Here is a 15860-nt window from a genome sequence, read left to right on the forward strand (position 1 = left end):
CATCTGTCAACCAAGTTAGCGAGCCAGACCACCCGATCCTGTTTGTCTCCTCTTACAGCGATGTGTCACTGAGGATCAATTCTAACCCTGGTTCTTCAGGGGAACCTTGCTGTCTGACGTATATAGGCATATGAAATGCTGAGAGTCAACTATACATTCCTTGAAATGTTTATTTTCCACAAATGTAGTGTATATAAAGGAATTATTTTAATAACACATGTATGATTTATGTACAAACACATTACAAAACAAGGCAATATTCAGGCATAGGCAAATATGGGTATTGTAGTCATGATTAGTGGGTAAATCAGTTACAATATAACCCCAAAAAGCAACATTTGTCAACAAAAGGGTTAATTGTTTATTGTTTCCCCCTCCGAGTACAGGGATGGATATGTCTTGGAAATGACATTTCATCTTGTCAAGGGCAACGTGCTGAAATGTTGTCCCAGGTATATTCCCATTATGACTACTCCCAATAAGACTACTCCCACTGTGTTTAATCATGAACATAAACATGTAATGGAGCACCCCAACTCTTAAGAATCTCCTATACCTTGTCTCGGCACCTATTTATACCCAGACACCTTCAAGTGGCAAAATAATATAATTCACAGTTTCTTTCCCTTCTATGTGATCCCGTTTAAAAACCCGGCTCAATAATTTACGGATTGTGAGAAAGGTTTATCAGGGTAATGTTTTAAAGATAACGAGAAGAAAAAATGGTTTAAATTTCTGTTCGAACAGACGTTGAAGTGTTAACAAAAGAGTGAGTGAATATGGTTTCACGCCGCTTTTTTGCAATGTTCCAGCAATAACGCGGTGGGGGACACCAGAAATGGCTCAACACATTGTAGCCACGCAGGGAATCGAACCCGGGGTTCCGGCGTGACAAGCGAACGCTTTAACCGCTAGGTTACCCCACTGCCCCTTTAACAGTGAAAGTTCTTGATGTGTATATTTTAACTTGCATTTTAGGCATCAGGTCATTAAAGAAATAACAATGGACATGATGATGCAGTTACGTGATGATGCAAATGTATTTGCCAGCTTCTGTAACGCCTGATGCAATACAATAATTTGACCTATTCCATTCTTGTTCAATTATGTTTCGGGTAAATCCTTTGCAAGCTTTTGCTTGTGTTAATGACGGGCATCGATGGGGCAGGATACGGTCACCTTATCGATAACACAAAGCTTCCATCGTCTCAGTCTTTAGAGCTCTCTTTAATGCGCAGAGTGTTTTGTTGCTTTACGTTCATTCAGTTTACACCTTTAAAATGTGAACTGGTGAGTGATCATAACTGTAAATACCTCGGATTTCACAACTATTAAACAGTACAAAGCACATGGGCTGTAAAAAGTACAAATCGTGATGATATTCAAACAGTTTACAAAGTATGCGATCTATGTACATGAGTATCTTACACACAGCAGATGTATTGAAATACAAACACAATGTTGAACACCGCCTGGTACTACACGCGTGGACAGGCTCTATACAAATGCTGTAATCAAACGGTAAAGATGTATTTACAAAGCTATAAATGTATAAATAGGAATATTATATCGCCATCGGGTCTATAGTATACCGCCATTCTGCATAGTGTGTGTATTAAATTATATAAACGTTAAGGAGCAGCGTTATAATGGACGCGTATCAAAACGCTGCTTTGACCAATCGCTGACGTCGTTTTATCAATTGTTATGAGACGTAACGTGCAAAAAGGGCGTTGCCGAAAATGCTGTACATTTAAAACCATTACGTATCATGCGTCAGATACGGGATATTATTGTTCTTGATTTGTTCATAATCAACCAAAATTGGAAATTGCTCGATTAACAGATTTAAGATGTAATTATTACAACTCATTAGATTTTAACTATCGATCCGTAATCAAAAAAAACAAAAAAAAACAAAAAACAAAACAAAAAAAAACAAACAAAAAAAAACTCACGTTAAGGAATACATGAATAACTTCTAAAAGTTCGTATTCCATAAACAAATGTTTCATCTTAATGGTTAGATTTTTTTTAAATGAGAAATTATCATTCATGATGAGTCAGGTTTGTTTTTGAACATCAGCGATGTCAGCATGGTCACGTTGAGAGGAATGTCTTGAAGCATTTACACATCCGAGTCAAAATATATGTGTGATTACTGTATTGATTACGTCGGTGATTGCTATTTCTTATTTATTCTTCTGAAAAACTGTACATGCTTTCGTTTCACAATCGGACAAATTGAGAGACCATCGTTAAGGAGTTATCTCCCTTACACTGATTCCTGTTGACTGTGAACATTAAAGGGCGTTGTCATTAATGAGACAGGTTGTATATACAAGGGAGTGTTTTTGTGTTGATAGAGTATCGCTGATGTTAAGATCAGTAAGTTTTGAAGATATGAATTAAAGGCGCTGTGATCTGCATTATTAGAAAACTAAAACGGTATCAGAGTTTTCTGGGAAGGGAGATAATTCCTGCTTACCAAATTGTCTCTCGTTCAGCTAGAAAGTGCATTTAAGATTGCCTGGGTTTGCGGTCAAGACATGAACATCTTTCATTCAAACTGCAAACTGAATTGGGTGATCAGCACCTAATGTCTTGAGGCTGGACGGATGTTTAACGTTGAGCTACTGTAGGCCTGGTTCTGAAATAGAAACAATAGGTATAATATACCACAACTATACCACACGTCTCTTACGACAAGCATTGGTTACTGAAATCTTCATGGGCACCTTGCTGTCTTACTTCAAGCATAGTCACCTTTTGTGGCAAGCATGTGTTGCTTAAGACCTTTTCGACCCCGGATCTTCACGGGCACCTTGCCGTCTTACTACAAGTATAGTCACCTTTTGTGGCAAGCATGGGTTGTAGATTTATTTAAGGGGAAGAATGACAATGACGGAAGACGTATGTAGGATGTCCTGAGTGACTGAGGATTGCGTGAGTGAGAGAGACGACGAAAAGAGTGATTGAACTTGAAGAGGGGGCCACAAGGTCAAGTTCATTGAAGTATTCAGTTGTCTATTTACCCCGTATGCAGGGTAGAATCTTTTCTTGGCGTCGTGTGACCGCGGCAGGGGCAGTGTCTCGGCATGAACGTAGTCATCCATCATCTGCAGCAACAGCAACATCATCAATGCCAGGGAAATACAGGGAGTGGGGAATGTGAGACCAAAAAACCGCAGCTAGAGTATCATACTTGATATATACGTGCCTTACAGCTGCCGACCTGAATGTGAGTATCGTTTTACGCCGCCCCCACCCCCCGCCGAATGTTTACTGACTGTAACTCTCCGTCCCTAAATGAAGCAGGTCTAGATTTTCAGAAATTCCTATTTCACCGCGGCAGCTAATGAATGTAAAATGTGATGCATTTGAAATGTAGATTTATCAAATAGTACGAACGTCATCAGAACGCCTTAATGCTGAAGAACGGTCGTTACTGTAAAACACTGCAAAACACAATCATTATATAGTACGCAATACATCACTATCGAATAATTATTTACTTTACTTTTTCCTGGCAGATGGCAGTGTACGGCGTATGGCTAAAGTATATAATCAGTATCCCTATCCACAAACCGTTCATAACGTTGCGACCTGTCTTAACTCCATAGTTTAGGAACGTCGTAGCGATACGAACGCGTTGTGGTTCGTAGCCAGGTGGTTTAGTATGACTCCATGACTGCCTTATGAAGCTTTGCATATAAGGTACTTGCATACTAGGATACACTTACATATTCATCCACGTATCGTATAGGCTCTGACACATAGCTCCACCTTCTCATGTCTCTCGGGGGCAGCTCATATGGGCGTGTCCCGTCCATCCACACACGGGGCAGTTTAACCACACTGGTGTCCAGGCTTCCAACTCCAACAGTGCTGGACCTGCTGGACTTTCTAAAAATAATATTTAAGTTTTGGAGACACAGCTTTGACAGCGAATAAATGCGATGCTTGTCATACTTAATATTAGCTACGAAATGCTTCCATTTCCGTAAGAAATCATTATCCTGCAGTCCCGACAAAACTCAACAAGCATTTGCATATAAATGAATATCAAACAGTGATTAGACTGGGTATCAGGAGACTATCCTGCACCATCGATGGTGACGGTCAGAGACGTATGCAAATTCAAGTCATTCGTTCACTTACACTTCCTACCCCTTACAATTCATTCATGCATACCTTCCTTCATTTCTTCTATTTATTAGGAACGTATTTGCTCCGGCCTTACCTGTTTTTAACAGCACAGATGCAGACGAGACACAGAAGGACCGTGAGGACCAGTAGTCCCCCGAGAACACTACAGCAGATGATGAGCAGGTCTGGATCAAACATAAATATCCGTTTATTTCAAGGATGGCAGTGGGTCATGCCGTGATGTGGACATTTGTCTTTCTGCAAGTTGTCAAAGTGACATTCCATTCATCCCATAAACAAACCATCCATGCACACACTAAGTAGTTGGATCGACATGTTTTCATTGTTGAATTGCAAAATATATGCCTAACCTAAGCAGTAGGTGACACTGTGAATAGCAGAAATGGCATAGCAATCAGGAAAGAAACAACAGAATGATAATTTTTTTAACACCATCCTTATTACCTATAGTATATAGCGTAGTATTCACGTTTACTTTTACAATGACAAAATACACATTTCTTAACTATGCGTATAAACTAAAAATATCAAACCAATACATTGTAAACTTTTTCACAAAAGATAAATTGTCACAAGCACCGTCCACGAATATGTACCTTTTCCATTGATTTCACAGTTGCTTCCGATGAACCATTTCGGGCACCTTGAAAGAATAGAAGGACATGATAATGCAAAACATTTCTCAGTACAAAACTTATCGTTAGAAACTTTAGCATAAACACATTGATACATGCCTTACACCCACATCCCGAGGTTGTATTCATTGAGACACTCGTGTTGTCCCTCGTTCTTGGAATTTTCAGGGTGGATAAGCTCATCCTCCCCAACAAGTTAGCATCGTTGGCAGGGTGACGTTATGGTCATGGTGACGTCATTTGACATTGGCATCATTGTAGCTGATGATGTCGCAATGTTCAGCATGGTTTTTGATGCAATAACAAACAGCGAGATCTCATTGGACTTTTCCATTCATTTCATAATGTAACATGTTTTTGTATGTTAATTGGTTTTACCTTTCAGTATTGTAAGTTTTATGAAAACGAGGGGTTAGGTATAAATCAGTTAGGGGCCATTTATAACAAGTATCTCTCTCTCAATATCTGTTGCATGAGTAGCGGTCGATAGTTCACTATCTCCCGTTATTGGCTTACAAACTCTAGTACATGTACACAGACAGCAAGAACATGACACCCCCTTACCTCAACCCTACAAATAGAAAACAGAGCATACATACAATAAAAAATATTCGCAAATAGCCTGGATTTGACTTTGGTAACAGATCTGATCTATGATTGAAAGTCTCACACACTTTACGACTGCACTACTCTCGCACGTGGCCTGGGTCGGTGGTATTAGTTATGTGAACAGAATGTTATTTGTGTGATCACAGTGTGTATAGGAGCACATTTCCTTACCGACATTCAGTCTTTCCGTTGGTAGTGTCACAGGTACCGTTATTGCGGCAGGGACATTTGACTGAAACATAGTATAGAACACACTGTCACTGTATGGTGAAGCTGATGTTTGTCACGTGTATATGTCTTTGTTTCATCTAAACCGTGAAGATCTCGGTTAGAATTGATCTTCAGTAACTCAAGCTTGTCTTACGAGGTGCCTAGCGGGATCAGGTGATCTGACTCGCTGACTTGACTGACACATGTGATTATATCCCAGTTACGTAGATCGATGTTCATGCTTTTGATCAGTGGATTGTCTCGTCCAAATGTGTTGGTCATATTCCGGGTGTTATTGAGTGTTTGAAGCACGGGAATATTTCATTTGAAACCGACGACTGACGCCGTCTGTTCCAAATGTGTTCCCGTGCTTCAGATACTCAATAACACGCCGAAACTGGCCAACACATAATGTTTATCTCCTAATTAGCTCACTCAACCAATAGCTTTTCCTCTTCGTTCTTCCCCTCACATCCAAGGCACTAATTCTGTCCCTCCAACACTAACAAAATCCCCCATCCTCATCACGTCTCTCCTAGTCTATCACCCCCATCAAAAACTAACCGGGGTCTTTTCGAGTGAGATTCCTTACTAACTGACCGTTAGTAGAATAAAATTTCTGCATAAAAATCGAAATTATCATCATCACCACCACCTCACTCACTCATTCAAAACAAAAAACAAACAAAACAAAACAAAACAAAAAAAACAACAACAATCAGATTTGATTATCTACTGTAACAAACTCCACTAGGCATAAAGTCATAATAGTGATGTCAAGTATTGCTTAAAAAAACAATGTTCTCCATCAACAGCACCTGCAGGTAATTAATCACTTCTATTTATATTTCTAAATGGAAATAAAGTACAAACTATTCATATTTCTATCGTTCTTAACTATAATTTTGATGAACGACTGGTAGGTTTATTGATACCTGGGTATATGTCTTTACATCGCCGATGTATTCACATATGACAATGCATCCAGTTACTTGAAATCTTGTCCTAGTTCTATGCTAAAATGATCGTACAGACACTAACATACCGGCACAACGTTCGCCGGGGCTGCGTAGCTTGTCGGGGGAAACGTCGACAAACCCGTCGTCGCAATTACAGGTGAAAGATCTCATCTTGTGGGTACATCTGGCATTCACGTCACAATAGTTATGGGCCCGTTCCACACAGTGGTTGGTTTCTGAAAACAATACTGGACGTTTACACTTCGATAACGGGTGGCGTATCTCGTCAGAAAACCACGGAAATAGACGGAAAATTCCCCTTCTTCGGTTCGTTCCCCGGCTTGATATTAAAAGATGGTACTTGTTGTTGCCCTGTCTAGTGCTCGGTATTAAAAAGATACACGTGAAACAAGAATTTGCCGGTTCTGTCTACTCGTTGCTATGTAAGTGCTGTTATCGGTTGCCAAAGCCGGAAAATAACCAGTCTCGTTTATCCACCGAAACCGATTCAGTCAGACGAGAAGGGGAATATACGAGGGAAAATTACATGCATGGATGGCTGAGGATAAGTGAGGATAAGTGAGGACCCTAGGTGTTCGTTGCTCTACCAGTAGTATCCGTCACTGACAGTTTGCCAGAAAAGGTATGTGTTTGCACCAGATACCCATTCATTTGTGTATAAATCCTGAAGGTGTTACCATGAATTCCAAGTACGAACAATAATCAGTTATCGGCGATCTTCACGTATATGTGTACTTTTAAAAAGGTTGTGGACATTGGATTTACAAGCTTGATAAAGTGCAAATGATGAAGCCAAAGAGAAACGGGCAATGAAGAGAAATTAAGGGAAAATGTGACAATTTATTCAATTTAGAAATGTTTCATCTATATGGATATATATTATTTTTTCTCGTATGCATTGGCATTGACTAGTGGGTATGCTCGCAAAATGGAATTCTACTTTTTTTAAATAGTATATTTCAACTCGCAAGTGTGAGGACAACATTCTGTTCGGCATGTATACACAAGGAACCGTACAAAGGATTGTCATAACACGTTTCAGCGTTCAAGGAATGAATGACGAACTTATCTTAAGTTTGATATTTTTGTCTTAAATTCGTAAAATCTCGCTCTCTTTGAAAACGCTAAATATGTAAAACTGATTACGTATTCGTAGGGTAATATTTACCGGTGAATGGTTTTAAATACCAAGCAATGCTGCCATTGGTTCCAAGAATCAAATCTGTTCCCCTAAGCTTGACCAGTCCTTCGTTATCATCCCTATGGGCTGCGCTGGTCAAGCCTTGATAGTACTGGCGCTGTAGGTAGTCACGGCCGCCGGAGTTCACTTTGTCCACGGCAATCTCAAAGGTAACCAGAAGCTTCTCTGCAGCAATGTCGATAACTTTGATACGCAAAATACCAGAAACATCTTGACTTTTAAAAGCTCGCAGCAACTGAAATACGAAATAAGCGTGATATATAAGTATGTGGAACAAAATGCAATAAAATGGATAAATATCATATAAATGACAACGTTTGATCTGGAAAATACATCAGCCAGCCATTTACTTCGCGGAATATACATATAAATTTACAGTATTGCTGTCATGTTTGTACGGAAGGTTATCACCACTATCGACGCTGAATCCAAGGAACAACATATGATTTCAAGTAACCATTAAAGGTGTATTTAATGCATCACGATGAAACTATTCAGCTTGTTCAGTTTGCTACCTTACTGAACAAAACCCAAATATCTGAATTTTGTATATTTATCGAATGAATTAAGGGTCATTTGATAAAATAAAACACACACGCACGCACACGCGCAAGGAGAAAGAATAAGGAAAAATTGTCACTGTTTATGAATATGATTCTTGATAAAAATGATAGTATTCAAGATTATGAGTAAATAGTCTTCATTTAATAATATGACTCAACGCAAGACCGGTTTCCTTACAACTTGCTGCAGTTGCGTTGTCAATTTTATATATGCGTCGCTAGATTTATCTGCAAAATCTTCTGTGTAATCGTTGGCTAACTCAATTTCTCCAGTGAAGAACTGTGCAGCTGAAATATAAAGAATTATACAGCACTGGGTGTAAAACATATCTCTGTCACATGCCTTGCTTTGTTGCATGAAATAGTTTGAGTGAGTGAGTGAGTGAGTGAGTGAGTGAGTGAGTCATTTGGGTTTATATAAGCTTTGAACAGTATTCCAACAACATCACCACAAGTCACTAAAAACTAATTACATTGATAACACTGACAGTATCTTTGAATTAAAGAAAATGTATATGGAAGAAATATGTGTTCGCATGAAAGCACAAGTGTTCCCTTATTTTTTCCATTTTTTACAGACTTTGAAATACAAAGCTCACAAAGATAACTTTTGCAAAATAAAGGAACATTAATCCTTTCGTATGATCCCTTAGCGATTTTTGGTGCAAAGCATATATTTTGCTTTCATGCATGTCTTGTATTCTTCTTAAACAATAATTGCCATCAACATATAATGGAATAGCATAATCGATACAAAGTGAGCGTAACCTGCCTCACAGTTGTCACGCATCACAAACCCGTGCAAAGGCGCGTAAAAACGGCATAAAGGCAAACGCTTTAACCACCAGGCTACCCCACCTCCCCATAATGGCGGTTGATATTTAAACTTACCTATGCATTTATCTGTTATGGCGTCTTTAAGGTATCCTCTAAGGCATCCGCACGTCCCCATTTGAGTACATCGTTCATAATTAATGACGTCACATCCTTTGTGGGTCCTTTGATTACATGTAGGCTGAGAGCTATTTGTAGCGCTAACAGCCAGTGGCGTTGAACTGGTACCTTCCGGAGCCACTGAGCGTTCGAGGTTCGCACTCTGTACGTCGGACGTGATATCACGTACATTAAAGGGAGATAACTCAACGTCCGTACCATCCGGGTCATTTTGGTCGCCATCGTTTTGGACAATGGTCGCTGCTGGTTTGTTAACATCGTGTGTAAGGTCACTCAGTGCTCTCATTGAAGTGATGCTATCAGTTTTTCCATCTTGTGGTTTAGGGGCTATCTCGGAGGGTTTCGTTGATCCAAGCGTCGTCAAGAATCCCTTTGACGTAACCTCACGGGGCCCGTTGTCAGAAATATTCTTATCTGACCCGTTCTGTTGTGCACGACACCCTGAATAACACAGAAAAATGTGCAAATCTGTTATTTTTGAGCAGACATATATATATATTCAAATGTCGAAATGCAATATAATTTTCTAAATAAATAAGACGACTACCACTTGGGGTAACTTTTACAGATCCGAACACAGTTACAAGCAAACAATGAATTCAGTAATACGCCAGTTGTTTTCAACACGTTACCAGTGTTGCTTAATTGCCCACATCTGTACATTTTTCGATAGATGCTTTTACATTAGTTCATGGGATGTTTTCTGAATGACCTCCAGTGGTAACATATGGACAGCATACATACGAAAGTTCGTGTTCAGGTACCACCAAAGACAAAATGTATTTTTTATAATTCCTCGCACATTTCCTCGTAAACGGTGAATTCTTAAATACCTTAGGAAAAGTCCAGCATCGCAATGCTTCAATAATCAGAAAATGAAAGATGCGAAATTCGAAATGTCAAACCTCCAGAGCTACTCACAAAATGTCACTGTGCTGTGTAAAGGAAACGCAGAAACTGGCTATCTGCCAATCACCGAGACTGCAAGAAGACGCGCAATGCACGGAGAAGGCTTTGAACCTCGTTCAACCTTTCATGCAAATTACACAACGCGAAAGCATCTGCTCTGACTGTATGTAAATATTGGCAGGCTCACCTTGTCTGACCTTGAAACGAGAACTTATTTGCCTTAATAAACTAATATTTGCATGTTTAAATGGTTTTTTAGTACTCAAATGAAATCAGCTGGCATGTGTGTATCATGGTCAAAATGCGTTGAATTTTCTTAAATCAGATCTCGAACACCTGGTGCCATCACTGATTTTCATGTCATTTCACAGATATTTACCCCTGAACACAAGAATTCGTTTCTGAGACAGCCAAGACGTTCTGACTGACGTTCTACATTGGTTTCGTCTTCATTAGAATGTTTTGTCACAGACGGCTGTCCTTTTCCTCAATATGTCCAAAACAATAATAACAAAAAACTCCATTGAGTCTCAAATGTTTTTCTTTACTTTAGCAGAAGTTCTGCACTTCAACATTCCAGGCGTAGATTTCCGCCCCTCTTTTGCTTTTCAACCCTGTTGTGGGGTGGGCTAGCTTAGTGGTTAAAGCGTTCGCTCGTCACATCGAGGCCCAGGGTTCGATTCCCCGCATGGGTACAATGTGTGAATCCCATCTGTGGGATTCCCAGCCGTGCTATTGCTGGAATATTGATAAAAGCGGCATAAAACCACACTCACACACTTGGCACACAATGTGTATGTCTAATGCATCATATAGGATTTACTATAAGGCACCATGTTTACTATGTCACTGTCTGTTTTAGATTGCTATTAGTATGGATTTATTGTTCGTTGGGGTTTCTATAGTCACAGATGTGGTTTATCTAATCCATATGTAATAACTAATGACATTGGTTTTGTCATTTTGGAATAAATCCATACCAAAGAACGGGTCAGGTTAATGACATTGAAATCTAACCGTTGTTAATGACATGTTGCCATTGACTACAGGAATGTTTATCAAATGAACTTTAAAAAAAAAACAACTCCTGACAACTACCTAAATGAACCTTTCACACAAATAAAAGCGACAAAACCCTTTGATATTCCTAACATAAATTCTCTGCCAACATAGAGTACAACTGTGACCATATCATGAACATGCGTCCTAAAATGTCTATCAAATAGTGATGGAAGTGCATAGCGGTGAGCGTATCCTTTCCCACCAATAGCGTCCATCGCAAACAGCTCCAAAAGCAAAACAATTCGCATAAAAAAAATCGAAACAGGGAACTGCGCCCAAATGTTTGTACCTGATGCGATTAAATTTGAAATGACACATGTTCATAAAAACATGTTGTGAAGGTAGAAATAAGTAGAAATAATTCATACTAGTATGTCGTTTTCGCTAACACGGTGTTGACATTACGATACTGATTTCAGCGAGCACGTTATTTTTACCGGTTTGGCACATTTGGTCCAACACCTGCAGCTCCAGATTGTTAGCATACATCCTTCATCACTTTAACACAGCCACTGTTGATACACTGCACGGCCTTTGCGATGACTGTCAACCACAGAGGAGTGTATTTGACAGACATGTCAATAAACAAATACACGCCGTCGTTAAATGTGAATGTATATAATTATGATTAATTAATTAATTACGTACTCTCTATCTCATTTGTGTCAATTTAATTTAATTTACTTTTTAGAACTGTTTCATTTTTCCAAATATATAACCAATTAATTTTCTCACGAAATTCTATGAACAGTTTTCAGGGCAATACTTGGGCGTCTCATTTTGTGAACTTCACCAAATCTAAGATAGGCGTCCCCCAGGTCACCGTCATCTGCTTACGTTGAAATTCAGTTAATCCCCTTTCCCACAAAATTCTGAATGACAAATTAAAGACCGCAAGAGTAATGCCCGGGTGTTCATATTTAACATGACAGCTGCAGACAGTGTTTGGAAAGAATTAAAAAATAGATGTCTTAAAATAGATAAGGGCATCGTGACCTCCTAAATAGGTTAGCATGTGCGAAGTCAGTGACACTTGTAGACACTCCGTTGATCTCGGTAAATGTTAACGGTAAATGTTTACACACAAAATATACTCAAATAGGAATACATCTGTTGCTTGAGGGTATTTTAACTGTAAACGTTTAGGTAATGTAGCTTTGGGTTTCTAATCAAACAATAATAAATAAGTTAAATAAAAAGAAAAAATGTAATATGTCGGTTACTACCAAAAACGCCGTATAGTTTTCGTCAGCAGTGGTAAATCAGGAGCGGATGCAGCTCTCTGAGAAAGTGGGGAGGGGGTGGGGTCGGTGGTACGGGGTGCGCACCCTGCACACGCCCCACCCCTGGATCCGCCTATATACGCTCGTTTTGATGTGTCAAACACTGAACACTAACATATGAACCATTTGTCATCTTCAAAACACGCACACGCACGCACGCACATTTAGGGCCAGTGAACACTTTTTAAAAGATGTTTTACCCCTCATTTTGTTGAAAAGTTTCATTACTTTATTTTCAATTCTTATTGAAATTTTATATAATGGTGATGTATGTCCACTCTATGAAATGAAACTGCGATTTTTATACTGTCTTTTTCATAGAGGAACACAAAGTAGCTCCATGCAGATGAATCAGATCTTCGGTGTAAATGCTGGAATAGAATCCGGACCATTGATGCAAGCGACTGCTTATGTTAATGTCAAACATTTTTAGGAAATAGGATTTCGTCATATTACGGTCCATAGTCGGAAATAAGAGTCACGTTGTTGTCCATTTTTCAAAATTCATGTTAAACACATCTTTGTACATACATCAGTTTCTGCAAAAAAACTTCTGCATACACCTTGCGGCCTATATTGTGACCAGAACATTGGCGCGCGGACATGGCGGCGTTTACGGTTGTAATGACATGCAGACTTTCACGTGACATTTTGCAAGTTCAGACAGAGCCTCTGTTATTTGATGTTAGTCGAAATATGCACGGGTCTAACGGGGGATGTGGCAGGTGACAACACGGTGTTTGGCATTTAACCAGAGTGCCTTGAAATGCATGGCTGCGATAGTTTCTGTATACCCTGGCGGATTAAATACATGCCATGTAAACTTGTATCTGAAACTTTAATGCAACGGCAAATGGGGAGACGTAAACTTTATGATACGAATGTTTAAGGAAGTGACAAGTCATCCCAGGACGTATTGTGGTTGTTTTTCTTAAACACCACGTATACCTTGACCATCTAACCCTAAAAATACAATAATGTAAACCAGAATTGTTAGGACATTTCAAAATTATGTGTTTAAAACTAAATGTAAAAATAACTTGGATATCATTGATGCTAGTGTGTCGTTTAAAGTCATGTGGCTCTACAATACCCCTCCGCAAGTGGTTTGTCTGGTTCAACCCAGACGCATGCACGCAAACAACTACTTACACAAACATACACTGACACATACAGTCTTTCGCCTTCTCCCTCTCTGTCTTTCTTTCTCTCTCCAATTCCCCGCCTACCTTTCTCGGCATCCCGCTATCGCTATCACTCTGTCTGTATGCCTCTCTCTCTCTCTCACACTCACACACACACACACAAACACACGTACATGCATGTGGCTATAGAAGCGAGACAATCTCGAACTCGACGTTAAACCTAATGTCACCTCCCCATTAATTGTACACTGAATGGCGGGTATTCCATCCAGTCCACGTATTTGACGCTTCTTTGTTGAGTTGATAATGGCATCCTTTGAAAGCGGCTTGTCCCCGCTCTCTGCAGACAAGAATGTGTCCCTTTCTTTTCCTCATTACAGCGTCGTGTTTAATTGCCGGCACACTGAGTTTAAGTAAAGGTTAAACTAAATAATTATGATTGCTTTAAACAAAACCAAGTGGTAATCGTGTGCATGACTGTCACGAACAGCATGTAAAATGTAGAGTGTGTCAAACCCAATATCGTAATAGTCGGATAATAGGGGCTCATTTGTCATGATCACCTGCCTACCCCTTATGATGTAAGATGTTAAAATGCAGAAACTACCAAAAACAAAAAAGCCAATTATTCATTTTTCTAAGGCATTCGTAATTATGATTTCAGATGACATTAGCAAATATCGCTGTTACAACATAATGACATATGAGACGCTTGCTGTTCTACCGTATTTTGCTTATATCAAGTTTCGGTGTATCATACGCTATCACATCGCTGTTACGATGAAAATGTAGCTACCATAAAAAATATTTCTACAAATTGACGAAGATGAGTTTTGTTGTACAATAAACTGTGCTTTTAGTCACACCGACAGTATTTCAACCTCCATTACATGACCATCTTCGATCACGTCGCGTCAAAAAATACATTCATAAAAATCATCCCGTGTATGTTACTATAATATAGAACGTCAGTACAAAAGAATACCCCGATGATATCCTAAGAAAAAATACGTTTGGTTTAAACGAAAAATCACAGTAAAATGACATAAATGGACCACTGAAGTTCAGTCGTGACACCAAGTGAAGCAGGGAAGCATATCCTGTACTAGCGCGAATCCGATAATTCGTGTGGACCGAGTTCCAGACTTTAAGGTTCGACTGTATTTCAAGGATTCCAGGGGAAATCATTACAGTTCAAACAGAACTAGAAAAATATGTTCGTGGAGCATCGCAACTAGGAAACAACACCTAAATACAAACTATGGATGTCCGTCCTCGCCATTCAAATATACACTGCCGCATCGGGCGTGACCAAAAACCAGCACGGCTTGTGTCAAATGTAATTCATCTCCTGTCCTAAATTTTGCAAATATCAAAAACGAACGCAGAGAAAATGTAGTGAAAATAAGTGGATGGATTACTAAAATTCAGTGATGACACTAAGTGTTATATAATAACACGCACATCTTAATTCTGCATAATGTCATATCTGAACCGACAGTTTGTTTCTACGTTAAATGTTTAATAATGACATATTTCTATAACATGGCTACACTACAAGTTTCATCTACACACAAACATGCCGTCATAAGTATATATCACATATTGCATCGTCATCATAATACAGGCAAGCTGATAGGTAATTTAAATGGCTTTAAATATATTAACCAACATACAGTATAACGCTGGTTAGACGCAGTTTTAATCCAGGGAGATATTGTATAATGCTACAAACATATGTTTCATCGATAAATTTTAGAGTGGCCCTAACATCCAGACCTCAAACCAATGCTTTCAATGTTTTCAAGAATTTGAACACAAGACAATAATGAAATGTTAAATATGTTTTTAGAATCCATTTGAGACTTACGTTTTGAAGAGGTAATGTCCCTTAATATAGTTGCAGCGTAGTTTAAAAACACCATAGTTTGATGTATGTAAACTAAATAACGAAGGTCACTGTAAAAAACACTCATGTACAAGATTCAGTAAAACAGTGGGTGAAGCATACTTGTAATACAGCGGTCAGTCGAGGAAATTGTCCTTCCTACTGTAATCGGAAGACGGGGAAATTCCACGGACGTCCGAAAGCTACCTGTCCGGTTGTTCGTAAGAGCCACTAACAGAGCTGCAAACCTG

General features: G+C 39.1%; 1 protein-coding gene across 2 annotated transcripts; it reads right to left on the minus strand.

Moving 5' to 3' along the window:
- Positions 1-238: 238 nt before the first annotated feature.
- On the minus strand, positions 239-10290 carry LOC137291006 (uncharacterized). Of its 2 annotated transcripts, none has more exons than XM_067822243.1 (11): positions 10244-10290; positions 9260-9763; positions 8547-8656; positions 7773-8040; positions 6670-6819; positions 5586-5646; positions 4767-4813; positions 4244-4334; positions 3744-3906; positions 3036-3119; positions 239-2650 (listed from the first exon to the last, which is right to left on the minus strand). In XM_067822243.1, exons 2-11 carry the CDS (start codon positions 9606-9608, stop codon positions 2597-2599), a joined length of 1377 nt encoding a protein of 458 aa, XP_067678344.1. In that variant the 5' UTR covers positions 9609-9763; positions 10244-10290; the 3' UTR covers positions 239-2596. The 2 variants fall into 2 exon arrangements, with proteins under 2 accessions (XP_067678344.1, XP_067678343.1); XM_067822242.1 differs by lacking the exon at positions 10244-10290 and adding an exon at positions 10156-10242.
- Between the last annotated feature and the right edge of the window lie 5570 nt (positions 10291-15860).

Source organism: Haliotis asinina, chromosome 7 (genome assembly GCF_037392515.1).
Source record: "Haliotis asinina isolate JCU_RB_2024 chromosome 7, JCU_Hal_asi_v2, whole genome shotgun sequence".
Lineage (NCBI taxonomy): Eukaryota > Metazoa > Mollusca > Gastropoda > Lepetellida > Haliotidae > Haliotis > Haliotis asinina.

Bases quoted from the DNA above. Each gene is read 5' to 3' on its own strand.
- LOC137291006 (XM_067822243.1), bottom strand. From the start codon at position 9,608: ATGAGAGCACTGAGTGACCTTACACACGATGTTAACAAACCAGCAGCG. The intron at 3,907-4,243 runs GTAAGGCCGGAG...TATTATTTTTAG, and splicing joins ATCTGTGCTGTTAAAAACAG to AAAGTCCAGCAGGTCCAGCA. The intron at 3,120-3,743 runs GTAAGTGTATCC...CTGTTGCTGCAG, and splicing joins TACGATACGTGGATGAATAT to ATGATGGATGACTACGTTCA.